At 49.2% G+C, this 27,403-nt stretch overlaps 1 protein-coding gene across 1 annotated transcript in view; it reads left to right on the forward strand.

Moving 5' to 3' along the window:
- Nucleotides 1-240: 240 nt before the first annotated feature.
- Nucleotides 241-27,403, forward strand: part of HMGN3 (high mobility group nucleosomal binding domain 3) — a 42,309-nt gene continuing 15,146 nt past the window's right edge. The window contains exons 1-2 of the mRNA XM_068165186.1: nucleotides 241-373; nucleotides 26,686-26,736. Coding sequence (XP_068021287.1) covers nucleotides 326-373; nucleotides 26,686-26,736 — 99 coding nt within the window. The 5' untranslated portion in view covers nucleotides 241-325. The remainder of the gene's footprint in view (nucleotides 374-26,685; nucleotides 26,737-27,403) is intronic.

Here is a 27,403-nt window from a genome sequence, read left to right on the forward strand (position 1 = left end):
GCCGTGTCAGCCCCGTCCCCGGGGGCCGAAGTCGCTATCACAACTCCCGTCCCGATCCTCCGCTGCCTTCTCCTCCTCCTGCCTCCGCCACCGGGGAGAAGCGCTGCAGCAGCTGCGGCTTCGTCCCTGGCCCCCGGCGGGAGGAGTTTCCTGCTCGCAAACTCCGGCGGCGCCGCCGCCGCCAGCGCGGCGGGGAGCGGAGAGGAGCGGCGGGGAAGAGGCAGCCCCCGCCCAGGGCGGCCGGGCCCCCCGGCGCCGCCGCCGCCGCCTCCAGCCGTGCCCGGGTGATGGCTCCGAGGTAGAAGGAGGAGGGGAGAGGCAAGCCATGTTTAAAACAAACTACACCCTTCTCCTCGCCTCCCGCGGCAGACCCGTATGTACCAACTCCGGCGCCCATCCGGGCAGGGCCCCCGGGGGCGGGGGCGGCCGCCGGGGCGGGAGGCGCCTCCGGAGGGAGGGACCCAGCGCGGCCCCCGCCGCCCCCCGCTGGGCCCAGGAGGCCGTGGTGGGGCTGAGGGGCCACGGCCAGGCCCCGCCGCGCTCCAGCTGGGTTTTGTTATCTCCGTGCGGGCAGCCTCTTCGGAGGGAGCCGCCGGAGGGGACCGGTTGTGAGACTGCGTTCCCGAAGGGAGAGAAACTTAGGCAGCCCTTCAGCGGCCGGACGCGGTGTTGTGGTTGTTTTGGGTTTTGTGGTGTGTTTTCTTTCCCATCCTTCTCTTTGTCGCTTGAAGCCGGAGCCCTTCTCTGCTCGGGGAGCGCTTGCGGTGCTGGCAGAAGCGGGCGGCCCCCTCCCCTGCCAGGTGCGGGGCGGAGCGGAGCCGGGGAGGCGCCCGCTCGGCCACCGGGGATGGGTGACCGAGGGAGGCCGTGCTGGAGGTCCTCGTCGAGAAGTTGCCGCCTGCCTTCTACTGATGAGAGTGTACTAAGAGACCTGACACTAATACATGCCGTGGAAAAAACCCAATAAAAATGATAGCTGCAGTCCTTTGATTTTAACTAGGTCAAGCAAGCGAAGCAATCCGTGTCCGGGGAGATTTCCCAAACTCTCACCTCTGACCTCCTAATACCACCCCCTCAGGGCAGGGCTCAAGTCTTGTTGTAGTAAAGTTACAGGTAGGTGATGACTTCCAGGTAGCTCAGCGTTCAGATTGTGTCCTTTCCCTATTCCTTATGGGGGGTAACAGAACGACAAATTGTCAAGTGTGCTACTGAATTATTTAATTCATAGTTAAGAACCTGATTCCTTGCCTGAAAATGGATACAGCCATGGGGTTGATTGCTTTTATTTGGATGAATAGGCTTGAAGTTAACGAATGTTGGACAGGTTGTCTTCTTGCTCTTCTGTAATTGCACCCTCAGGAAGGCCTGGAGTGGTTCTGCTCCTCTGCTGCTGCTGCTCGTTGTTGGGGAAAAAGTTTGACAATGAGCCTGTGCCCATAGGACTCTGCACAGCCTTTGAAACCATGCAAACCCTGTTTCCTTGACCCTTTTTGTCTGCTTACACTATAGATCTTTCAGGCTGTCCTGTATAACAGGGAGGCAAAGTCAATCTATCATAGTATCAGTCAGGGTTGGAAGGGACCACAAGGATCATCTAGTTCCAACCCCCCTGCCATGGGCAGGGACACCCCACACTAGATCAGGCTGCCCAGAGCCTCAGCCAGCCTGGCCTTAAACACCTCCAGGGATGGGGCCTCAACCACCTTCCTGGACAACCCATTCCAGGGCTTCACCACTCTCATGGGGAAGAACTTCCTCCTCCCCTCCAGCCTGAATCTCCCCACCTCCAGCTTCATTCCATTCCCCCTAGTCCTATCACTCCCTGAGATCCTGAGAAGTCCTTCCCCAGCCTTCCTGTAGCCCCCTTCAGATACTGGAAGGCCACAATGAGGTCACCTGGGAGCCTTCTCTTCTGCAGACTGAACAGCCCCAGCTCCTTCAGTCTGTCCTCACAGGAGAGCAGCTCCAGCCCTCTGCTCATCCTCGTGGCCCTTCTCTGGACACCTTCCAGCACCTCCACATCCCTCTTGGTGGTGGTTGTGGTCTGCTGTGAAATGTTTGTGAAGACAAACCACCTTTGACCAGGAAGTCACAGAATCGTCAGAATTGGAAGGGACCTCAAGGCTCATTTAGTTCCTAGCACTCTGCCATGGTTAGGGATACCCTCCACTAGATGAGGTTGCCCAGAGCCACATCCAGCCTGCCCTTAAAATCCTCCAGGGATGAGGCTTCCAACACCTCCCTGGGCAACCTGTTCCAATGTCTCACCACCCTCATGGGGAAGAACTAAATCTCTCTTCCTCTAGCTTTTCTCCATTCCCCCCCAGTCCTATCACTCCCTGGCACCCTCAAAAGTCCCTCCCCAGCTCTCTTGTAGGCCCCTTCAGATACTGGAAGGCCACAAGAAGGTCTCCTCAGAGCCTTCTTTTGCAGACTGAACAACCCCAACTCTCTCAGTTTGTCTCCATAGGAGAGGAGCTCCAGCCCTTTGATCATGCTCATGGCCCACCTTCGGACACACTCCAGCACGCTTCAGACCTTTCCTGTAATAGGGGCTCCAGAACTGGACACAGTGCTCCAGGTGGGGTCTCACCAGAGCAGAGTAGAAGGGGAGAATCACCTCCCTCACCCTGCTGGCTCTGCTTCTCTTGCTTCAGCCCAGGCTCTGGTTGGCTCTCTGGGCTGCAAGTGCTCACTGCTGGCTCTTGTTGAACTTCTCATCCACCAGCAGCCTCAAGTCCTTTTCTTCAGGGCTGCTCTCAAGCCAGTCCCTGCCCAGCCTCTATCAGTGCCTGGGATTGCCCCAGTCCAGATGCAGGACCCTGCACTTGGTCTTGTTGAATCTCACGAGTCCATGAGAACATGTCTTCATTCTGGAAAGTTATTAAAAACCCTTAAACTAATAAAAGTTAGAGCAGTGCAGATGAATTTCAATTGGATTGACATTGTATGGGTATATCATTTTAAAATGATATATGACGTGTGGGGTTTGGGACTCTCTTTCAAGGAAAAGTGTGTGATTAATAGTGGCTTTGCTTTTGGAGAAGAGTGGAATTGCCACACTTGCTCTCCAACAGTCCATTTTATCCCAGAATAACCAGCCCCAGAGTGAGAAGTCAGTGATACAGCAGTGGCTGAATGGTCACACCAGTCAGCTGCCACGTGGAGACAACTGTCATGTGTGGCTAACAGTCAGTTCTTCAGTTACAATTTCTGACTTACAAAAAGGCTGCTAGCACTGGAAGTTTTATAAGGAAGGGAACAGCAAAAGTCAAAATGAGAAATCTCCCACTTATGGGGGTAAGGAAATAATGTTATCAGAGGACAGGTGGCTACCTGTACCTGTCACAATATATCCTTTAGTTATCTAAACTGGTTGCTCTTTTTCCCTTGCTTTTCTGAACACCTCCAGGATCTGCAGATCACAGCTGGAGCACCTCTCCCCTGTGGACAGGCTGAGCAAGTTGGGGCTGTTCAGTCTGCAGAGCAGAAGACTCTGAGGAGATCTTCTTGTGGCCTTCCAGTATCTGAAGAGGGCTATAAGAAAGCTGGGGAGGGACTTTTGAGGGTGTCAGGGAGTGATAGGACTGGGGGGGATGGAATGAAACTAGAAATGGGTAGGTTCAGGTTGGATGTTAACAAGAAGTTGTTCCCCATGAGGGTGGTGAGAGACTGGCACAGGTTGCCCAGGGAGGTGGTGGAAGCCTCCTGCCTGGAGGTGTTTGCAGCCAGGCTGGATGTGGCTGTGAGCAACCTGCTGCAGTGTGAGATGTCCCTGCCCATGGCAGGGGGGTTGGAACTGGCTGATCCTTGAGGTCCCTTCCACCCCTGACAACTCTCTGATTCTATGATTCTTTTAAATTTCTGATTCATTTCTTTCTCATCTCTGTGTAAACTGAAGTCAGTTGCTGAGTCCTTGGCCTTTTGTTCATTATGAACATTATGGACAAAAAGGTGTAGTCTGTCTCCCCTGGAGGGCTGTGGCCTAAGGTATTAGCAGGATATAATTTCTTGTTGCCTGAGGGTCATGGGGGGAAAGGAAAATCTTGCTGTGTTGAGATGGTGTTAAATACTGTGCAAAAGCAAAAAGGGATTGAACTCCAAGCTCCTGCCAGATTTCTGCACCCTTTGCCTGTTGTAATAACATGTTGTGGTGTTTAGGTGGCCTTTCCCAAGGAGAATGGCATGTCTGTGGGATGAACCAGAGTGCTGCTTGTGGTTTTGATAGCAGCCAGTGCCTTGAAATGGATTGGAGTGTTTTGTTTTGTTGCTTGTCCTGCTGGAATTAGCTCTTGGGTCATACTGGAAAACTCCTTGACCTTGAAACAGCTCCATTAAAGATGTCTCAATGTTAACCGTGAAAGGATGAAGAACCTTTCTGTATGTGGTCACAGAAACACTCAGGTTTGAAAACACCCTCAGGAGCACCAAGTCCAACCACTGACCCTACTCTGCAAGGTTCACCCCTAAACCATATCCCCAAGCACTACAGCCAAACAATCTTTAAACATATCCAGGCTTGGGGACTCAGCCACCTCCCTGGGCAGCACATTCCAATCCCTGACCACTCTTGCCATCAAAAAATGTTTCCTGGTGTCCAGTCTAAACCTACCCAGTGGCAGCTTGTGGCCATTCCCTCTTGTTCTATCACTAATGACCTGTGAAAAGAGACCAGCAGCAGCCTCTCCACAACCTCCTTTCAGGCAGTTGTAGATAGCAGAGAGGTCTCCCCTCAGCCTCCTCTTCTCCAAACTAGCCATCCCCAGCTCCTTCAGTTCTTCATCAGATTTATTCTCCAGGCTCTTTGTTGCCCTTCTCTGCCCTGGCTCCAGCACCTCCACATCTCTTGTATTGAGCTGCTCAGAACTGGACACAGCACTCAAGGTGTGGCCTCCCTAGAGCTGAGTCCCAGGGGACAATCCCCTCCCTGCTCCTGCTGGACACAGCATTGCTGAGCCCAGCCAGGATGCCATTTGCTTTCTTGGCCCCCTGGGCACACTGCTGGCTCCTGTTCAGCTGCTTGTCCATGAGCACCTTAATTAATAATTTCACAACCTTAGAAGTAAAGTGTGTCCCTTGATCTGAGTCAATTACTTGGATTATTCCATATCTTGGAATCACTTCTTCTAATAACACTTTTGCTACAGTCTGTGCTGTAGCCCTTGCTGTAGGGAAAGCCTCCACCCACCGGGTGAGGTGATCTATTATTACTAACAAATACTTAATTCTCCCTATTTTAGGTAATTCAGTAAAATCTACTTGTATCTTTTCAAATGGTCTTACAGCCACTTGCCTTCCTCCCATTGCTGCCTGTCTGAATGTTTTTCTGTTTATCTTCTGACATGTCAAGCACCCCTGTGTTACTTGTCTCGCTATCTCGTATACTCCAATGCAGGCATACTGCTTAAGGAAGGCCTCTCCCAAGGCCTTAGAACCCCAATGAGTATGAGCATGCAACCTATTCATAATTACCCTAGCATAAGCTTTGGGTAATACTTCCTTTCCATCTGGAAGATTCCACTTTCCCTCCTTCAGTATGGCCCCCATTTCTTTTATTTTATTCAATTCTTCCTCTTGATAAACCTTTAATTCAGCTTTTTCTGGGTTTTCTTGTTCTAAGTGTAAAATCTTCAGATCTCTTCCCTGATTCCTTAAGGCAGCACTCCTTGCTTCACTATCTGCAGCATTGTTTCCACGAATGTGATATTCTAATCCCCTTTGATGTCCCTTTATGTGAACCACTGCAATATTTTTAGGACCCCTTAAGGCTTTAAGGACTTTTACCACTAACTCCTGATGTATAAGCCCCTTTCCCTGAGTATTTATTAATCCTCTTTCCTCCCAAAGTTTTCCAAAGGTATGCACTACCCCATATGCATATTTAGAATCGGTATAGATAGTCCCTGATTTGTTCTTTAACAACTCTAATGCTCGGAGTAGAGCATACAGTTCACAGGCTTGGGCTGACCAGCTGGCACTTAAAGGACCTGATTCAACTATCCTCATTTCTCCATCTACGATGGCATATCCTGATTTTCTTTTTCCCTCCACTATCCTGGAAGACCCATCTATAAATAGTCGCTCTCCGTCATCCAACTCAAAGTCCTTTAAGTCTGGTCTTATTTTAGTTTGTAACTCAATTATCTCGATACAGTCATGCTGTAAGTCTTCTGGTGGTTCTCCGAACAGAAACTGTGAAGGATTCTGAGCCTTGGTAGTCCTAAGCTCAAGTTCCGGTGATTCCATTAAAATAGCCTCATATTTCAAAATTCTGCTATCTGTTAGCCATTTTTCTGCCTTTTGTTGCAGCACCCCCCTTATGTTATGTGGAGTGTATACTCTCAAAGGAGCATGAAAAGTTATTTTCTGTGCTTCTTCTACTAATAATGCTGTTGCCACTAAGGCTTGTAAACAAGCTGGCCATCCCCTACTTACAGGATCTAACAACTTGGAACAATACCCTACAGGTTTCTTACTTCCAGCCCAATCCTGGGTTAACACTCCATATGCGGTGTGGTTAGATGTGCTTACGAAAAGGTCAAATGGTTTCTCCACGTCAGGCAGATTTAAAACAGGGGCTTCAATCAACATTCTTTTTATGTTATCCAGTCGCTCATCATCCTCTGGACTCCACTTGATATTACTAAGGGTCAATTTCTCATACAGGAATTTCACCTTTTCGCTGTATCCCTCTATCCATGATCGACAGTACCCCAGAAGTCCAAGCAGCTGCCTGATTTCTTTTTTACACTCAGGAGCCCTTAATGCTAATATTCCTGACACCCTTTCAGGGTCCAACCTCTTTTTACCCTTACTTAACCAATGTCCCAGATATTTCACCTCCTGCTCTACAAACTGCAGTTTTGACTTTGAAACCTTAAGCCCGTTTTCCCCCAAAAAGTTTAGCAGCTGTATTGTGGCTGACCGAGTTTCTTCCTCATCTCTTCCTGCTATCAACAGATCATCCACATACTGCAGGAGTTTAATATTTGCTGGAATTTCCCAACCTTGTAATAGTTTTTCTAAAGTCTGTCCAAATAAATTTGGTGATTCGGTGAACCCCTGAGGCAACACAGTCCACCTTAACTGCTGTTTTCTTCCTGTTTCAGGATCTTCCCACTGAAAGGCAAATAAATCCCTTGAGTCCTTGTCTAAGGGGCAAGCCCAAAAAGCGTCTTTCAAATCTATTACACTATACCAAGTGTATTCTGGGGTCAAATGACTCAACAATGTATATGGATTTGTTACTACAGGAAATTTAGTTAATGTTCTCTGATTTACCGCTCTTAAATCTTGTACTAAACGGTAAGTTCCATCTGATTTCTTTATCGGTAAGATTGGGGTATTGTGAGGAGACATACAGGGTTCTAGTGTTCCTTTGTTTATTAATTCATCTATAATAGGTTTCAAACCTTTTCTCCCTTCTAATGGTATAGGATATTGCTTTATACGTATAGGATTACTTGAGTCTATTATTTGAATTTTAATTGGATCCATATCAATTTTTCCTCTACTCCCATATTCATACCAAACTTCTGGACTTATATCCTTTTCATCCTTTGCAGTTAACTTATATAATCGAACACTCAAACCATCTTCTTGACTCTCTAAATTCAATTTCAATTTTATGATTAAATCTCTTCCCAAGAGATTGTATTCAGCCTCTGGAACAACTAACAAATCATTTAGACAAATCCTTTTTTCCGATTCTATTTCTATATTTTCAAGCAGTGACACCTTAAAAGGTTCCCCTTTAGCTCCAATTACTGTTGCTGTTTTTTTTCCTTCCTCAACCCCCTTAGGAATCTTCTGTATAGTCGATTTTTCTGCTCCTGTATCTACCAAAAATGTCACCTCCTCCTTCTGGGGACCTACTAGTAACTTTATCAAGGGCTCGTTTGATGTTCTTGTCCCCAAAATATACAGCCCCTGACACCCCTAATCTTCCTTAAACATTTTCTCATCTTTCTCCTTTTGTCTACATCTTTTCTGAATATGTCCCTTCTTTTTGCAGTAATGACAAGTAGGGACTTCGTTTTCCTTCCTAAACTGAGGGGCCCAAAACTGGACACAGGACTCGAGGTGTGGCCTAACCAGTGCAGTGTACAGGGGCAGAATGACCTCCCTGCTCCTGCTGGCCACACTCTTCCTGATGCAGGCCAGGATGCCATTGGCCCTCTTGGCTGCCTGGGCACACTGCAGGCTCATGTTCAGCCTACCATCAACCAGCACCCCCAGGTCCCTCTCTGCCTGGCTGCTCTCAGCCACTCTGACCCCAGCCTGTAGCACTGCCTGGGGTTGTTGTGGCCAATGTGCAGAACCTGGCACTTGGATGTGTTCAATCTCCTGCCCTTGGACTCTGCCCATCTGTCCAGCCTGGCCAGGTCCCTCTGCAGAGCCTCTCTACCCTCCAGCAGATCAACTCCTGCCCCCAGCTTGGTGTCATCAGCAAATTTACTGCTGATGGTCTTAATGCCCTCATCCAGATCATCAATGAAGATGTTAAAGAGGATGGGGCCCAGCACTGATCCCTGAGGGACTTCACTACTGACTGGCTGCCAGCTGGCTGTGGCACCATTCACCACCACTCTCTGGGCTAGGGAGGCAACAGCAGAAGACCACCTTCTTTGCATCTCTGTCACTTGACAGCTCACTCCTGACACCCTAGCAGAGTCCTCAGGTGGGCTCCTTCCTTTGACATCCCTTGCAAGGACAGGTAGAACAATTGCTATGTAGAGATGCACTTCACATTCAACCAAGGCAAACAGAACAGAGATGCCAGAGCATCTTAGAAGCTTGCAAGAGGCTTCTAAAACAAGGGCAAAGGCTATTTTGTCACTCAGCAATTTTAGAGATTGTAGTATTTGCACTAAATTTGGCACTGTTGAGAATTTTAAGCCTGGATGTATTAAAAGCAATTGAAAACTACTTAGCTGGCCTGCTGCAGTTATCTGTTGACCAGACTGACTCAAAGGCTCTATGTCTTTCATAGAAAAATGAAGCTGGAAAGATCCCAAATGTGCATGGTTCAGTGTGGAGTGGCACTGAGGAAAAGATTCTGAGTAAGGCTGCAATAAATGGAGCTTCCAGGGCAATTAAATATTAATGGGCAATTAATGGGCAGAATCCAATAGGATGGCATTCAACAAGTCCAAGTGCCAGGGGCTGCACTTTGGCCATGGCAACCCCATGCAGAGCTACAGGCTGGGGTCAGTGGCTGGAGAGCTGCCAAACAGAGAGGGACCTGGGGGTGCTGATTGACAGCCACCTAAACATGAGCCAGCAGTGTGCCCAGGTGGCCAAGAGGGCCAATGGCATCCTGGCCTGCATCAGGAACAGTGTGGCCAGCAGCAGCAGGGAAGTCATTGTGCCCTGTACTCTGCTTTGGTTAGGCCACACCTTGAGTCCTGTGTCCAGTTCTGGGCCCCTCAGTTTAAGAAGGACATTGAGACACTTGAAGGTGTCCAGAGAAGGGCAACAAGGCTGGGGAGAGGCCTTGAGCACAGCCCTGTGAGGAGAGGCTGAGGGAGCTGGGGTTGCTTAGCCTGGAGAAGAGGAGGTTCAGGGGTGACCTCATTGCCCTCTACAACTACCTGAAAGGTGGTTGTAGCCAGGTGGGGTTTGGTCTCTTCTCCCAGGCAACCAGCACCAGAACAAGAGGACACAGTCTCAGGCTGCACCAGGGGAAGTTTAGGCTGGAGGTGAGGAGGAAGTTCTTCACTGGGAGAGTCATTGGTCATTGGAATGTGCTGCCCAGGGAGGTGGTGGAGTCACCATCCCTGGAGGTGTTCAAGAGGAGATTGGATGTGGCACTTGGTCTAGTCCTGAGGTCTGTGGTGACAGGTTGGACTCGATGATCCTCGAGGTCTCTTCCAACCTTAGTGATACTGTCAAATACATGCAGCAAATGTTTGTTCATGTTTTATCTTAAAAGATACACTTCAAAATACCTCCAGTATCCCTGAATACATAATTTTAGCTGTGGCCTGTTATGGAGATTAAAAGTTCATCAACCAAGGGTGTACAGCTTCAGAGTGTTTCTGATGTGTTTTATACAAGTCTGTAAAGCTCTAACCCATGCACATTGTTAAGGTATGACTAGTATTCTTGGACCACACTAGAATACAGCTGGACTTAATGAACACCTCCAAGTTCTTCGAATTTCACTGTGTTGCTTATTTAAACTCATTCTTAAGGCTCCTTGGGCACATCAAAGCATGGTAGGAGGTGAGGTGTCACCAGCAGTGCTTTCTGCTTTGCAAATCATCACCTTGCAAGTAGAGAACTGTCCAGGGGCAGGTAATCTTTTGTACATGCAGTAGTTCAACATGCCACTGAGGGCAAGATTAATTTGTTTTCTAGAGTATCAGTAATAGAATAGGATAGGATAGGATAGAATAGATGGAATGGAATGGAATGGAATGGAATGGAATGGAATGGAATGGAATAGAATAGAATAGAATAGAATAGAATAGAATAGAATAGAATAGAATAGAATAGAATAGAATAGAATAGAATAGAATAGAATAGAATAGAATAGAATAGAATTAACCAGGTTGGAAAAGACATTTGAGATCATTGAGTCCAACCTATCACCCAACACCATCTAATCAACTGAACCATGGCACCAAGCAGCCCATCCAGTCTCTTCCTTAACACCTCCAGGGATGGTGACTCCACCACCTCCCTGGGCAGTACATTCCAATGGCCAATCTCTCTTTCTATGAAGAACTTCTTCCAGCGTAAACCTCCCCTGGCACAGCCTGAGGCTGTGTCCTCTTGTTCTGGTGCTGGCTGCCTGGGAGAAGAGACCAACGCCCACCTGGCTACAACCTCCCTTCAGGGAGTTGGAGAGAGCAAGAAGGTCTTCCCTGAGTCTTCTCCTCTCCAGGCTAAGCAACCCCAGCTCCCTCAGCCTCTCCTCACAGGGCTGTGCTCCAAACCCCTCCCCAGCTTTCTTGCCCTTCTCTGGACACATTCCAGCATCTCAACATCTCTCCTAAACTGAGGAGCCCAGAACTGGACAGGTTAAGTTTAAAAAACAATCAAGTCCTCTGTGTAAATGGAATGTAGCAGGTAGGTTTAAGGCTGCTTTTCTTCTGTCTTGCTGAAAGCCTTCATATTCTCTGCTGTTTTATACCCAAGCAATAGCTGTCTATAGGCCTGGTATGTTCCAAGGTGTGGCCTTGTTGTTTCAGAGAATTGTACAAGGTTGACTTTTTCTTGGCGTGATCTTAATGTTGTCTTTTGTGCAGAGTGTTCAGTCAAGCAGGTCCATCAGTTTCTCTTGGAAATTAGCACTTCATAGGATCATAGTGTGATAGAAGTTCCACCTCAACGTGAGGAGAAACCTCTGTACTCTGAGGGGGAGTGAGCTCTGGAACAGGCTGCCCAGAGAGGTTGTGGAGTCTCCTTCTCTGGAGACTTTCAAGGCTCATCTGGATGTATCATAGTAATTTGTGGTAACCCTAACCCTAACCCTAACCCTAAATAGCGCGAACGCAGTCCCCCACTACCACAAATTATGCAGTCGAGTTTCCCGCATTTGGGGAACAGGCTGCCCAGAGAGGTTGTGGAGTCTCCTTCTCTGGAGACTTTCAAGGCTCATCTGGATGTATCATAGTATCAGTCAGGGTTGGAAAGGACCACAAGAATAGAATAGAATAGAATAGAATAGAATAGAATAGAATAGACCAGACCAGGTTGGAAGAGACCTTCAAGATCATGGTGTCCAACCTATCATCCAACACCACCTAATCAACTAACCCATGGCACCAAGCACCCCATCAAGTCTCCTCCTGAACACCTCCAGTGATGGTGACTCCCCCACCTCCCTGGGCAGTCCATTCCAATGGGCAATCACTCTCTCTCTGTAAAACTTCCTCCTGACCTCCAGCCTGAACTGGAGGATCATCTAGTTCCAACCCCCCTGCCATAGGCAGGGACACCCCACACTAGATCAGCCTGGCCAGCGCCTCGTCCAGCCTGGGCTTAAACACCTCCAGGGACAGGGCCTCAACCACCTCCCTGGACAACCCATTCCAGGGCTTCACCACTCTCATGGGGAAGAACTTCCTCCTCCCCTTCCACCTGAATCTCCCCACCTCCAGCTTCATTCCATTCCCCCTAGTCCTATCACTCCCTGAGATCCTGAGCAGTCCCTCCCCAGCCCTCCTATAGCCCCCTTCAGATACTGGATATGTTCCTGTGTGACCTGCCCTAGGTGATCCTGCCTTGACACAGGGACTGGAATCCTTGATTTTCAGAGGTCCTTTCCCAACAGTACTAGTCCATAATTTTAAGATAATGTCCACAGTCTGTTTTCAGTTCTTGAACCACACTGAGTAATTTATCCCCTGATCTAGTAGTCCCAAAAGTGTTTTCAGGTGCCAGACCTGCATTTCAGGCCATGCTCCTCTCAGTGCTTGCTTACTGAACAGGTTTGAATGTGCTTTGGTCATTTTTTAACCTTTTTTTATCCTGGGTCATTTTGCTGGTCCCATTTAGAGATGCTGCACAGTGACACAGGGACTGTCTGAGAGGTAACCTGTTTGTTAGAAGGTTCACTTCTGGGCTCCTCAGTTTAAGAAGGACATTGAGACACTTGAATGTGTCCAGAGAAGGGCAACAAAGCTGGGGAGGGGTGTGGAGCACAGCCCTGCGAGGAGAGGCTGAGGGAGCTGGGGTTGCTTAGCCTGGAGAAGAGGAGGCTCAGGGCAGACCTTATTGCTGTCTACAACTCCCTGAAGGGAGGTTGTAGCCAGGTGGGGGTTGGTCTCTTCTTCCAGGCAACCAGCACTAGAACAAGAGGACACAGTCTCAAGCTGTGCCAGGGGAGGTTTAGGCTGGAGGTGAGGAGAAAGTTCTTCCCAGCAAGAGAGATTGCCCATTGGGATGTGCTGCCCAGGGAGGTGGTGGAGTCACCATCACTGGAGGTGTTCAAGGAAGGCTTGGATGTGGCACTGGGAGCCACGGTTTAGTTGTCAGGAGGTGTTAGGTATTAGGTAATAGGTTGGCCTTGATGATCTCTGAGGTGTTTTCCTACCTGGTTGATTCTGTGATTCTAAGGAAGTGGGGCTGGAAATGAGCAGTTGGCTGCACACAGAAGTAAAATGCTCTTGTACCAATGTTGCTGTTGGCAGAATTTGCAGTGTGGGACTCTGCACTTCGGGCTGGAGTTCAGCAGATGTCCCAAGCTGCTGTGTACAGGACAGAAGAAGCAATTTCAGATCCTTGTTCCTGTCCTTACTCTGGTTTAACCTGTGACATATCCTACTTGTTTGAGGTAGCTTCTGGCCATATCTCTCTACAGATCTAGCTTTCTGTACCTTGGCACAAAGAGTTAAGCTGGCTTAGTGGCAAGAATGATGAGGTGGGGAAGGGAAACTCATCTCAGCAGCCAGGCATTAATCAGATGGCAGCCTTAGCTAGCTTTTCTTTGATGGCCCCTAACTTAGAGTGCATAAAGGATCCCAGGATGTTAGGGGTTGGAAGGGACCTCTGGAGATGGAGTCCAAGCCCGCTGCCAGAGCAGGACCATATAGCTCTGTAAGGACTATTCTTTAACTCAGAATAATCAGAACAACTCAGTGTTGTGTCCTTGGGAGCTGTTGGGCTTGGGGTGTGTTGTGGTTTTTTTATTCCCTTGGTGTCTTCAGAAATGACCAATTTTCAGTTAATTACTCCTGTAACTTGGAGATGGAGCTCTTGTCTTCCTGTAGTAAAGAGTGGGTGTACTTGGTAACAGTGAAAGCTGCAAATACCCAACTGCAGCATTCCCTGGGAAGACTGGGATCTGTCTGCAGAAAAGGAGAATTGCATGTCTTCCCATCCACACCAGCTGTGTTGAGACTGGTAGGTGCTCTTCCCACCTAGCTTCCTCCTTTCTCTTAATGCCACCTGAGTAAGTAGGAGCAGAGAGCTCACCACAATTGGAAATCAAATGTCTTAACCACATTTTTACCTCTGCAGTGTTTTGTTCCTCTCAAGCAGAAATAAGGAGAGATGTCAGTGCTCTATTTGTAGCAGGACAGCATCCTTTATCTCTGCTGCATCCTTTCCTCCTTATCACACCTGCCCCCTCTTGCAGCTATTTTGCTTTTTTCTTATCTTGAAACTGCATCAATCATAGAATCATAGAATGGTCCAGGCAGGAAAGGACCTCCCAAGGTCATCCAGTCTGACCTCCCCACAGTCAGCAGGGACATTCCCAACTAGATCAGGTTGCCCAGGGCCTCGTTGAGCCTCACCTTGAATATCTCCAGGGATGAGGCCTCAACCATCTCCCTGGGCAACCTGTTCCAGTGTTCCACCACCTTCATAGTGAAGAACTTCTTCCTGATATCCAATCTCAATCTGCTCTGCTCTAGTTTGAAGCCACTGCCCCTTGTTCCATCACCTCAGGCCTTTGCAAACAGTCTCTCCCCATACTTTCTGCAGCTCCTTTCAGGTCCTGGCAGGCTGCTATTAGGTCTCCCTGGAGCCTTCTCTTCTCCAGGCTGAACACCCCCAGCTCCCTCAGCCTGTCCTCATAGCAGAGCTGCTCCAACCCCGATCATTTTCATGGTCCTCCAACTAAATGAACGCAGGTTGTCTGTGAAGCTCTCCATTCTGTCTGTGGTAGTAGAGGAACGCTCCTGGTAACCTCAGCTTCAGTTACTACCCCAATGTATCTGAGGTGTTGTACCAGATGTGCCTTTGGTACCTACCTCTTAATGCATGAACTTCCTATCATTGTATTGGAGGTTTGATGTCCTGTGGTGCCAGTTTATTGGAACAACAAAACAGGTCCTGTTCTAGATTGATGGTAGGCTGAACAGGAGCCTGCAGTGTACCCAGGCAGCCAGGAGGGCCAATGGCATCCTGGCCTGGATCAGGAATAGTGTGGCCAGCAGGAGCAGGGAGGTCATTCTGCCCCTGTATACTGCACTGGTTAGGCCACACCTTGAGTCCTGTGTCCAGTTCTGGGCCCCTCAGTTTAGGAAGGAGGTTGACTTGCTGGAACGAGTCCAGAGAAGGGCAACGAAGTTGGTGAGGGGCTTGGAACACAGCCCTGTGAGGAGAGGCTGAGGGAGCTGGGGTTGCTTAGCCTGGAGAGGAGGAGACTCAGGGGTGACCTTAGTGCTCTCTACCTGAAGGGGGGTTGTAGACAGGCAGAGGTTGGTCTCTTCTCCCAGGCAGCCAGTACCAGAACAAGAGGACACAGTGTCAGGCTGTGCCAGGGGAGGTTTAGGCTGGAGGTTAGGAAGAAGTTCTCCACAGAGAGAGTGATTGCCCATTGGAATGGGCTGCCTGGGGAGGTGGTGGAGTCACCATCCCTGGAGGTGTTCAGGAGGAGACTTGATGGGGTGCTTGGTGCCATGGGTTAGTTGTTTAGGTGGTGTTGGATGAGGTTGGACACGATGATCTTGAAGGTCTCTTCCAACCTGGTCTTGTCTATTCCTATTCCTATTCCTATTCCTATTCCTATTCCTATTCCTATTCCTATTCCTATTCCTATTCCTATTCCTATTCCTATTCCTTTCTGTTCTGTTCTGTTCTATTCTATTCTATTCTATTCTATTCTATTCTATTCTATTCTATTCTATTCTATTCTTTGGGGTTTTACCCCAGTGAAGTCCTCTGGAAGGGGAGGAGTTTCTGGGCAGTTATTTAGAGTCCTTTCCTTTGGAAATGGCTATTTTCAGGACAAGTTATTACTGAAACTACTCTCAATTTAATATCTGTCTTTAAGTAGATAAAATGACTAGCTTTTTCTTTCAGATGTGCTCTGTGCTAGTTTTGCTTTGCAGATCTGATCCATTCTGTTTAGAGACAGATTTCAGAGCCTAATCTTTGAGGCTGGCTGTGTGGGCCTGCGTGAGCCGATCAGCTTCGTCTCGCTTGGCATCAGCTTTGAAAGGTCAGAGAAACAATGTTGTTAGGGGTTGGATTTCATCCATCACAGAATTTGAATCTGCCTTTTATTTTTTTTTTCCTTTTCTTTTTCAATTCCATGCTGGCAGCAAAATAGTTAAGCAAACACTGAGACAGCAATCTCTTTACTACCTGGCTGACTGTAGCTGTTGGGTGGTCAGGGGAAGGGTTTGGGTTTCGAATGCGCTGTGCTCGCTGCTCCCGTTGGCTGGTCTGTGTTTGTCAAAATGCAGCTGATTACTTCAGGCTCTGAAAGAGGAACTGTCTGTCTAATTTTAAATTACAGTGTGGTTCTTTTTAAATCTCAGCCTCTAGGAACTGCTCTTCTTCACTCTGATATAGGTAGACTGTGTCATAGTCAAAAAAACCCCACCCTGACTTTGGGGAAGAGAAACTCGGAAGGAGAAATAGAAACCAAACCAGTTGTGAGGCTTTTAAAATGTCCCATCACATGTGAATGCATTTTAAATGGTCTTGCTCTGTCTTTGACCTCTTTGCAGTGGGAATAGCAAAACCTTAGTCTACAATGAAGGAATTTCCTCCTTTGGAAAAGCATTTAATTCTGTCTGGGTTTGGCTATCTAGCAGTACCCCAGACCTGGCTTGGTTTCTGTTTCATCTGCCTTGTCTAGAAGAGCATAAAGCTCACAGAAGTTACACATTAAGAATTAATGAGCATAATAAAATGCATTTTATTATGTTCCTACTGACTTTGTTTATAACCAGGCTGTTTGTATTCTTATTTCCTTACATGGTCTTTGGGAAAGAAAATACAGTGCATTTCAACCAGTCTTTCTGTTTGACTCGAGGAGAGGAGGCTCAGGGGAGACCTTATTGCTCTCTACAACTGCCTGAAGGGAGCTTGTAGCCAGGTGGGGGTTGGTCTCTTCTCCCAGGCAACCAGCACCAGAACAAGAGAATAGAATAAACCAGGTTGGAAGAGACCTTCAAGATCATCGTGTCCAACCTCATCCAACACCACCTAAACAACTAACCCATGGCACCAAGCACCCCATCAAGTCTCCTCCTGAACACCTCCAGGGATGGTGACTCCACCACCTCCCCAGGCAGCCCATTCCAATGGGCAATCACTCTCTCTGTGTAGAACTTCTTCCTAACCTCCAGCCTAAACCTCCCCTTGCGCAGCCTGAGACTGTGTCCTCTTGTTCTGGTGCTGGCTGCCTGGGAGGAGGACACAGTCTCAAGCTGTTCCAGGGGAAGTTTAGGCTAGAGTGAGGGGAAAAGTCTTCTCAGAAAGAGAGATTGGCCATTGGAATGTGCTGCCCAGGGAGGTGGTGGAGTCACCATCATTGGAGGTGTTCACAAAAGTCTTGGACATGGCACTTGGAGCCATGGTTTAGTTGTCAGGAGGTGTTAGGTATTAGGTCATAGGTTGGCCTTGATGATCTCTGAGGTCTTTTCCAACCTGGTTCATTCTGTGATTCTGTGAATGTCTAAGCAACAATGGGGACATTGGTTAGGAACTGTTTGCCTTAGCTACTTCCCCCATTACTGCATGTGAATGGAATGGAATGGAATGGAATGGAATGGAATGGAATGGAATGGAATAGAATAGAATAGAATAGAATAGAATAGAATAGAATAGAATAGAATAGAATAGAATAGACCAGACCAGGTTGGAAGAGACCTTCAAGATCATCGTGTCCAACCCATCAACCAATCCAACCCACCTAAACAACTAACCCATGGCACCAAGCACCCCATCAAGTCTCCTCCTGAACACCTCCAGTGATGGTGACTCCACCACCTCCCCAGGCAGCCCATTCCAATGGGCAATCACTCTCTCTGTCACAACCAGGGGATGGTAGTGGTCTTCTTTGTATTTAAACTTTTTAACTACCATTTGTCTTTCCAGAATTTGATGGTCTGGACATTTTCCTCCCCAAATGGACAATTCTGCTCTTAATTCAATGCAAGGTGGACAGGTTTGAAGTCTAAAAACATCCTCTATAATATTTGACAGTTCTTAACAGAAAAGATTAAAACATTTTATACAAGAAATGTTAACTTGGTATTCTGTGGGTTCTTCTGTGCTGTATATATTCAGTGTTTCAAAGCAAACACACAGCCCTCATATTTGTTTGGAGGAAAGCAAGACAAAAATAACTTCAGATAAGTATTTTAAAAGCCCAGCCACTAGCCAGATTTATTCTGTACTTCCCTCCTGATTTTGGGGGAATTGTGCTCTTTAACATCTTCATTGATGATCTGGATGAGGGCATTGAGTCCATTATCAGTAAATTTGATGATGACACCAAGCTGGGGGCAGGAGTTGATCTGCTGGAGGGTAGAGAGGCTCTGCAGAGGGACCTGGACAGGCTGGACAGATGGACAGAGTCCAAGGGCAGGAGATTGAACACATCCAAGTGCCAGGTTCTGCACATTGGCCACAACAACCCCATGCAGACCTACAGGCTGGGGTGAGAGTGGCTGGAGAGCAGCCAGGCAGAGAGGGACCTGGGGGTGCTGGTTGATGGTAGGATGAACATGAGCCTGCAGTGCGCCCAGGCAGCCAAGAAGGCCAATGGCATCCTGGCCTGCATCAGGAAGAGTGTGGCCAGCAGGAGCAGGGAGGTCATTCTGCCCCTGGACACTGCACTGGTTAGGCCACACCTCGAGTCCTGTGTCCAGTTCTGGGCTCCTCAGGTTAGGAAGGAGGTTGACTTGCTGGAACGAGTCCAGAGAAGGGCAACAAAGTTGGTGAGGGGCTTGGAACACAGCCCTGTGAGGAGAGGCTGAGGGAGCTGGGGTTGCTTAGCCTGGAGAAGAGGAGGCTCAGGGGAGACCTTATTGCTCTCTACAACTACCTGAAGGGAGGTTGTAAACAGGCAGAGGTTGGTCTCTTCTCCCATGCAACCAGCACCAGAACAAGAGGATACAGTCTCAGGCTGTGCCAGGGGAAGTTTAGGCTGGAGGTTAGGAGGAAGTTCTACACAGAGAGAGTGATTGCCCATTGGAATGGGCTGCCTGGGGAGGTGGTGGAGTCACCATCCCTGGAGGTGTTCAGGAGGAGACTTGATGGGGTGCTTGGTGCCATGGGTTAGTTGATTAGGTGGTGTTGGATGATAGGTTGGACACGATGACCTTGAAGGTCTCTTCCAACCTGGTCTGTTCTATTCTATTCATTACAACATGGAAATGGAGCTAAGACAGTGACCCAGGGAAGTATCTACAGGCAAACCCCATGCAGGCAGTGTATCCTGCCTGGGGTTGGACTGGGTAATGGGGTTGGCCTGGATGACCTTTGGAGTTCCCTTCTAACCCAGACTATTCTTTCATTCTGTGATTCTGTGTGGCTGGACAAAGCAGCCTGCAAGGAGAGGAGGAAATGCTGCAGAGAATTGCTCCAGTGCAGGACAGCTAAGGTTTTCTGCCTGACTTCTTAACCATGGCCAGATGAAATTGGCAGCTCCTTTTTGTATTGCTTTTCACATGGCTATGAAAAGGCAGACTTGTCAGAGCCAAGGTGTTGAGTTTTGGTTAGTAATAAGATCCTTCAGAGAATGAAGGAGCTATTTAATTTTATAAGCAGCCTTCTGTACTGACTGCACTGACTGCTCCTTCTCACATCCTTGTATTCTCATTCTTCATGCTTTATAATAGTGCAACAAAATGTTTATCCCTAAGCTGGTCACCACGAGTTCAGATGTGTGCCTTTTGGGTTTCTCCAACAAGGGCCGAGGGCATCCTGGCCTGCATCAAGAACAGTGTGGCCAGCAGGAGCAGGGTGGTCATTCTGCCCCTGTACACTGCACTGGTTAGGCCACACCTCGAATACTGTGTCCAATTCTGGGCCCCTCAGTTTATGAAGGACATTGAGACTCTTGAACTTGTCCAGAGAAGGGCAACAAAGGCTGTGGAGAGGTCTCGACCAGAAGCCCTATGAGGAGAGGCTGAGGGAGCTGGGGTTGCTTAGCCTGGAGAAGAGGAGACTCAGGGGTGACCTCATTGCTCTCTACAACTACCTTAATGGAGGTTGTAGCCAGATGGGGGTTGTTCTCTTCTCCCAGGCAAGCAGCACCAGAACAAGAGGACACAGTCTCAAGCTGTGCCAGAGGAAGTTTAGGCTGGAGGTGAGGAGAAAGTTCTTCCCAGCAAGAGAGCTTGGCCATTGGGATGTGCTGCCCAGGGAGGTGGTGGAGTCACCATCCCTGGAGGTGTTCAAGAGGGGATTGGACGTGGCACTTGGTGCCATGGCTTAGTTAGTCAGGAGGTGTTTGGTGACAGCTTGTCCTTGATGATCTCTGAGGTCTTTCCCAACCTTATTGATTCTATGATTCTGTGATTCAAAGGCATATCCAGTTAGCCATTCAGCTTCTTTCCTTCTGTGTGCCTCTGTGATTGGGGGGGGGGGGAAATGAATAAACTACTATTTGTGTCCTTTTATTTTTCCTGTTGTGTCCATCTGGTTTCTTATATGCATCCATCCAGGCCTAAAGGTGCTGCTTTAGGAGTACAGTATAGGCTGGGCATATGATGGGGTACTGCTGAGAATGTCCTGAGGTTGGAGTAGTACCCTTGTCAAGGGGTTCAGTGCTTGCCCTGGGCTTTGATTTTTTGCTGCACAAAACTTGCAGCGTGGACAGTCCTGCTGCTGACAGGTTTATGATTTGAGGCACAGGACCTGTGGAGCATGTTAATGTGGCTGGAGTGCCATGAGAAATGTGGGGAGCCAGGACATTGTGCTGCCTGGGAGAGGGTGCCAAGGGGTGCTTTGACACCAGAGCTCCTTCAGGAGGAAAGGATTGCTGCAAAGGAGTTAGAGGTGGGGACTTGAAGGGTTTGGGGAAAGGATTCCTGTGGAGGAGTTAAGAGACAGGGACTTCAAGGTTTTGGAGAAGGGGTTTCTGTAGAGGGGTTAGAGACAGGGACTTTCAGGGGGTTAGAGACAGGGACTTTAAGGTTTTGGAGAAGGGGTTTCTGTAGAGGGGTTAGAGACAGAGACTTTAAGGTTTTGGAGCAAGGGTTTCTGTAGAGGGGTTAGAGACAGGGACTTTAAGGGGGTTAGAGACAGGGACTTTAAGGGGGTCAGAGACAGAGACTTCAAGGTTTTGGAGCAAGGGTTTCTGTAGAGGGGTTAGAGACAGGGACTTTAAGGGGGTTAGAGACAGGGACTTTAAGGTTTTGGAGCAAGGGTTTCTGTAGAGGGGTTAAAGGCAGGGACTTTAAGGGGGTTAGAGACAGGGACTTTAGGGGGGTTAGAGACAGGGACTTTAAGGTTTTGGAGCAAGGGTTTCTGTAGAGGGCTTAGAGAGAGAGACTAAGTTTTTGGAGAAAGGATTCCTGTAGAGGAATTAGTGATGAGGGCTTTAAGGTTTTGGTGTTATCTACAGCAAAGTCCTGTGACTTGCAGATACTCATGCAGACAGGCACTGTGGCTGGCATGCCAAGTTCTTTGGGAAACTATGCTTGGCTCAAATCCATTTGTGTACAAATCTCTCTGGTCTTTAGGAAGAGGAGAAAGTACTGCAGAAACTGGTGTGAAGATCCACATCAACTGGGGCTTGCTGGAACGTCTGAGCAGGACTCAGAGGGGCAAACAAGCTTCTGTTCCTCCTCTGACAAACACTTGTAGCCATATCTGACATGCATGCCTCTTCCTGCTGTGCCTGTCAGCTTCAAGAGACCCAGGCTTGTCCTGTGCCACTCCTGGCTCAGTTGTTTGTGCAGCTGTGCAGTAAAACAATTCTGCTGGAGTGAGGGAGACTCTGTATTTATCATCTGTCTATTTCTAATATTTATAAATCAGTTTAAGCAGCAGGCTGTTTCTCAGCTGGATCAGTTACCTTCTTCATTATACAGCCTCCCACGCAGCTCTGCCAGCGTACTGGGGAGCCCTGGCCCTGGGAGGCTGAGCGCAGCCTCCAGACACCTGGACTTGCAGCAGTGGCAGAGAGGAGGAGGGAGCAGGTCTGGAATGGAAATGAGAACATGTCAGAACCCTTTGCTGCTTGTTCACACCTCTTGAGGTTATTACTGTGCCTGTCCCTCCACACAGAGAAAGTTACATGGCCTTCAGAATCGCTGTTGGGCTTCCTAAATTGAGAGGGAATGCTGGGCTAATTAGCTGACTTAATTGAGGTATGTTGTGTAATAGATCATGGTAGTATACAGTGGTTGTGGTTGCATTAAGAGTATTGTCATGCAGGTTTTTTCCACCCCTGTGGTTAGCCTCAGGAGCAGTTTTGCAAATCTGTTGTCAGGCAATCACGTTGGCATTGAGGGCTGGGTGTCCAGAGGGAGGGGACAGGCTCTGCTCACTTGCACCCTGATAGGACAGGGGGCAGTTGGTGTAAACAGCAGCACAGGAGGTTCCAACTCAACACAAGGAGGAACTTCTTCACTGAGCACTGGAGCAGGCTGCCCAGAGAGGTTGTGGAGTCTCCTTCTCCAGAGACTTTCAAGACCCATCTGGGTGCATTCCTGTGTCACCTGCACTAGATTCTGTGGTCCTGTTCTGGCAGGGAGGTTGGACTTGATGATCTTGGCTTGGAGAGGAGCACACTGTGATGGGTTAGGAACTGGCTGGAGGCTGAGCCCAGAGAGTGGTGGTGAATGGTGCCACAGCCAGCTGGCAGCCAGTCAGTAGTGGAGTCCCCCAGGGATCAGTGCTGGGCCCTGTGCTCTTTAACATCTTCATTGATTATCTGGATGAGGGGATTGAGTCCATCATCAGTAAATTAGCTGAGGACACCAAGCTGGGGGCAGGAGTTGATCTGCTGGAGGGTAGAGAGGCTCTGCAGAGGGACCTGGACAGGCTGAACAGATGGGCAGAGTCCAAGGGCAGGAGATTGAACACATCCAAGTGCCAGGTTCTGCACATTGGCCACAACAACCCCATGCAGTGCTACAAGCTGGGGTCAGAGTGGCTGAGAGCAGCCAGGTAGAGAGGGACCTGGGGGTGCTGGTTGATGGTAGGCTGAACATGAGCCTGCAGTGTGCCCAGGCAGCCAGCAGGGCCAATGGCATCCTGGCCTGCATCAGGAAGAGTGTGGCCAGCAGAAGCAGGGAGGTCATTGTGCCCCTGTACACTGCACTGGTTAGGCCACACCTTGAGTCCTGTGTCCAGTTCTGGGCCCCTCAGTTTAGGAAGGAGGTTGACTTGCTGGAAGGTGTCCAGAGAAGGGCAACAAAGTTGTTGAGGGGTTTGGAACACAGCCCTGTGAGGAGAGGCTGAGGGAGCTGGGGTTGCTTAGCCTGGAGAAGAGGAGACTCAGGGGAGACCTTCTTGCTCTCTACAACTCCCTGAAGGGAGGTTGTAGACAGGCAGAGGTTGGTCTCTTCTCCCAGGCAGCCAGCACCAGAACAAGAGGACACAGTCTCAGGCTGCACCAGGGGAGGTTCAAGCTGGACATCAGGAGGAAGTTTTACACAGAGAGAGAGATTGCCCATTGGAATGGGCTGCCTGGGGAGGTGGTGGAGTCACCATCCCTGGAGGTGTTCAGGAGGAGACTTGATGGGGTGCTTGGTGCCATGGGTTAGTTGATTAGATCGTGTTAGATGATAGGTTGGACGTGATGATCTTGAAGGTCTCTTCCAACCTGTTCTGTTCTGTTCTGTTCTATTCTATTCTATTCTATTCTATTCTATTCTATTCTATTCTAATCTCAGGAGGTCCCTTCCAACCCCTGACATCCTGTGATCTGAAATCTGTCTGCCCTGTCTGTCAGAAACACAGGAAACTTGTCTGTCTTTAGTGCTAAAGAGAAAGGGGTAAATGACTGTGGAGTAAATAACTGCAGCACTGCAGGGTGAGAGTTTGCTCCTGGGCAACTCCTTCAAGGCTGTTGGCATGTGGCAGTGCCATCTTGTGATGATTTAGCCCTGTTTCAAAGCTTTGTGGTTCCTGAAAGTGAAGCAGGTTGAACCAGCCAGGTTGTGGAGTGCCTGTCAGCCTCAGTTAGTGGATGGTGAGTGTTTTAGGCTGGTTTCTGACGGAGATGAATCATGCCGTCCTGCAGTCCCTGCCTCTAAATCTTGAGCCTCTTGGCCCTTAGGGGAGGCAAAAAAGATGATAGAATCTGAGAGAACTTCCATATGAATAGGTGCCCAGGACAGGAAGGATGCTATTGGAGTTGCCTCCCAGGGAAAGGGTGCAGTGCAAGTTAGTTACAGTTGAGGACATTCTCCTCGGAGAACCGCATCAGGAATTCCTGAGGAGCTACGCCCCCAGCTGAATCAGCAGCTGAAGGAGGAGCCTGTAGGAAACCAGACTTTGCTACCCCCAGCAAACGTGAAACCGCTTGGGCTTGCTTCCTCCACGGCTTTCCAGGCTCCCAGCACCGCACACTGGAGCTGCAGCAACTCCTCTTCCCCCCAGGGGCCTGTCCTGAGGCCGGCAGCCCGGCGGGCGGGCGCTGAGGCTGGCAGCGGTGTTGGGAGCAGGCAGGCTCCATTTTGGATGCCTGGCACTTGCTATTCTCAGCGCTGCACAGCGCTGCTTAGCTTCCTGCTGGGTTCCAGCTACTTAGATGATCAGTCCTCAGCCCTTTCTGGGCTTCTTTTAAGCCAGCTGCTTTTGTGGCATGCTGCCTTTCTGTTGGGAGAGAGTGCACAGGAACAAAGCCACTTTTTATTCTCTGGGCAGGGGCTAGCAGAGTGTCTTTCTGCAAGGACGTTGGAGCCCAGTGCCAGGAGAAGGCAGTGGTCATCTGCTGCAGGCTAGCCTTGTTTTGCCCCCCCCCTGCTCCAAACCACTGCTGTGTAACTTGGAGACATTCTGTGTCAGAATCTGGGGGGGGGAAAGCTTGGGTTAGGATTGAGATGGAAAGGCAAACCCTGCTCCTTTGCAGGATCCAATTTGCCTTTGCTGCTGCCTTTTTGAAACACAGGCTGCTCTGGTAGCTTTCTGACTGCTGCTTCTCCCTGTTTGCCATGAATTGCTTGCTCCTAGCTGGAAACACAGTCATCTGCAAAATGTCTCCAAATTGCATCTGGAGTTGTAAACAAAAGTCAGAAGCTTCTTCTTATTTTATCTAGTTTCTAGTTGGGCTTGGTTTTTAGTTAGTAATCATAGTATCATAGTATCAGTCAGGGTTGGAAGGGACCACAAGGATCATCTAGTTCCAACCCCCCTGCCATGGGCAGGGACACCCCACACTAGATCAGCCTGGCCAGAGCCTCAGCCAGCCTGGGCTTAAACACCTCCAGGGACAGGGCCCCAACCACCTCCCTGCACAACCCATTCCAGGGTTTCACCTCTCTCATGGGGAAGAACTTCCTCCTCCCCTCCAGCCTGAATCTCCCCACCTCCAGCTTCATTCCATTCCCCCTAGTCCTATCACTCCCTGAGATCCTGAGCAGTCCCTCCCCAGCCTTCCTGTAGGCCCCCTTCAGATACTGGAAGGCCACAATGAGGTCACCTGGGAGCCTTCTCTTCTCCAGACTGAACAGCCCTAACTCCTTCAGTCTGTCCTCACAGGAGAGGTGCTCCAGCCCTCTGCTCATCCTTGTGGCCCTTCTCTGGACACCTTCCAGCACCTCCACATCCCTCTTGCAATAGGGGCTCCAGAACTGGAGGCAGTACTCCAGGTGGGGTCTCACCAGAGCTGAGTAGTTCCCCTCCCTACCCGCTCCTGAGGCTTAAGGTTTCTCTACTACCCTTGGAAGACCAGCACTAGAATGGTCAGGTTGTTTCCCTGTTCCAGTGAAGATACATGTTTCTCCCCAGCTTTCCTCTGCCAGGGTCTTGGTTATCTTTCTGAGATGTGCTGTTCTGATGGAGGAGATGAAATGAGGGAAAGATACTGTTGAAGCTTCCAGCTGAGTGAGCCTGAGGCACAGAGAGAATAAATGAGGTAAAGAAATAACTCATTTCAGTGATGCTGTGCTTTCTTGGTTCATCTCATCTCATGAACTAGTTGAGTTCATGTTTGGGGAGAGATGTGTTAAATTTCTTGGGGATTTCAAAAGCCCTAGTAGAGCAAACCTCAGGTCTTCACTTCACCCTGCTGCACTGCCAGCTGCTGATTAGATGCAGCTCCCACTGGAGCCTGTGGATGCTTCACTTAATTGGCCAGAGGAGTCACTGAGGGACGCTGGATGATGTGATATTTATGTACCTGGTGATGGGTCAGTCCTGGTGTTCCTGCTGGGAAAATCCAGAGTGGCTGTGGCATAATGCTGCTTGCAAAGATGGTAAATGTGTCAGGCTTTCTTGAACCTGCACTTCTGGGCTCCTCAGTTTAAGAAGGACATTGAGAGACTTGAATGTGTCCAGAGAAGGGCAACAAGGCTGGGGAGAGGCCTTGAGCACAGCCCTGTGAGGAGAGGCTGAGGGAGCTGGGGTTGCTTAGCCTGGAGAAGAGGAGGCTCAAAGGAGACTTGAAAGGAGGTTGTAGCCAGGAAGGGGTTGGTCTCTTCTCCCAGGCAAGCTGCACCAGAACAAGAGGACACAGTCTCAAGCTGTGCCAGGGGAAGTTTAGGCTGGAGGTGAGGAGAAAGTTCTTCCCAGAAAGAGTAATTGGCCATTGGGATGTACTGCCCAGGGAGGTGGTGGAGTCCCCATCCCTGGAGGTGTTCATAAAAGGCTTGGATGTGGCACTGGGAGCCATGGTTTAGTTGTCAGGAGGTGTTAGGTATTAGGCAATAGGTTGGCCTTGATGATCTCTGAGGTCTTTTCCAACCTGGTTCATTCAATGATTCTAATGTCCAGCAAGAAGAAGCTTTGCCATCATCTTTGTTTTGCTCTTGCATGGATGCTTTGTCAGTCTGTAATAAAAAAAATCACTGACTTCATATTTTCTTTCAGTCTCCAGAGGGTGCTGAAGGCAAGGATGCAGCAAAAGTAACTAAACAAGAGGCAAGTATTTTACTTTATCTCTTTGTTTTATTATTGTTTGTTATGACATGTAATTGTTTCACTGGAGATCTGCAGTCTTGCATATCAAAGACCCCATCCTGTTCAATATCTTGATCTGGATGAGGGCATTGAGTCCATCATCAGTAAGGTTGCAGGTGACACCAAGCTGGGGGCAGGAGATGTTCTATTAGAGAGTAGGAGAGCTCTGCAGAGGGACCTGGACAGGCTGGACAGATGGGCAGAGTCCAAGGGCATGAGACTGAACACATCCAAGTGCCAGGTTCTGCACATCGGCCACAACAACCCCAGGCAGTGCTACAGGCTGGGGTCAGAGTGGCTGAGAGCAGCCAGGCAGAGAGGGACCTGGGGGTAGTGGTTGATGGCAGCTGAATATAATCCAGCAGTGTGCCCATGTGGACAAGAAGGCCAATGGCATCCTGGCCTGCATCACAAATACTGTGGCCAGCAGGAGCAGGGAGGTCATTCTGCCCTGTGTTCAGCACTGGTTAGGCCACACCTTGAGTCCTGTGTCCAGTTCTGGGCCCCTCAGTTTAGGAAAGATGCTGAGATGGTGGAAGGTGTCCAGAGAAGGGCAACAAAGCTGGGGAGGGGTCTGGAGCACAGCCCTGTGAGGAGAGGCTGAGGGAGCTGGGATTGCTTAGCCTGG

Source organism: Melanerpes formicivorus, unplaced genomic scaffold, assembly GCF_026170545.1.
Source record: "Melanerpes formicivorus ecotype bairdi unplaced genomic scaffold, bMelFor1.0.p_v2 SCAF_85, whole genome shotgun sequence".
NCBI lineage: Eukaryota > Metazoa > Chordata > Aves > Piciformes > Picidae > Melanerpes > Melanerpes formicivorus.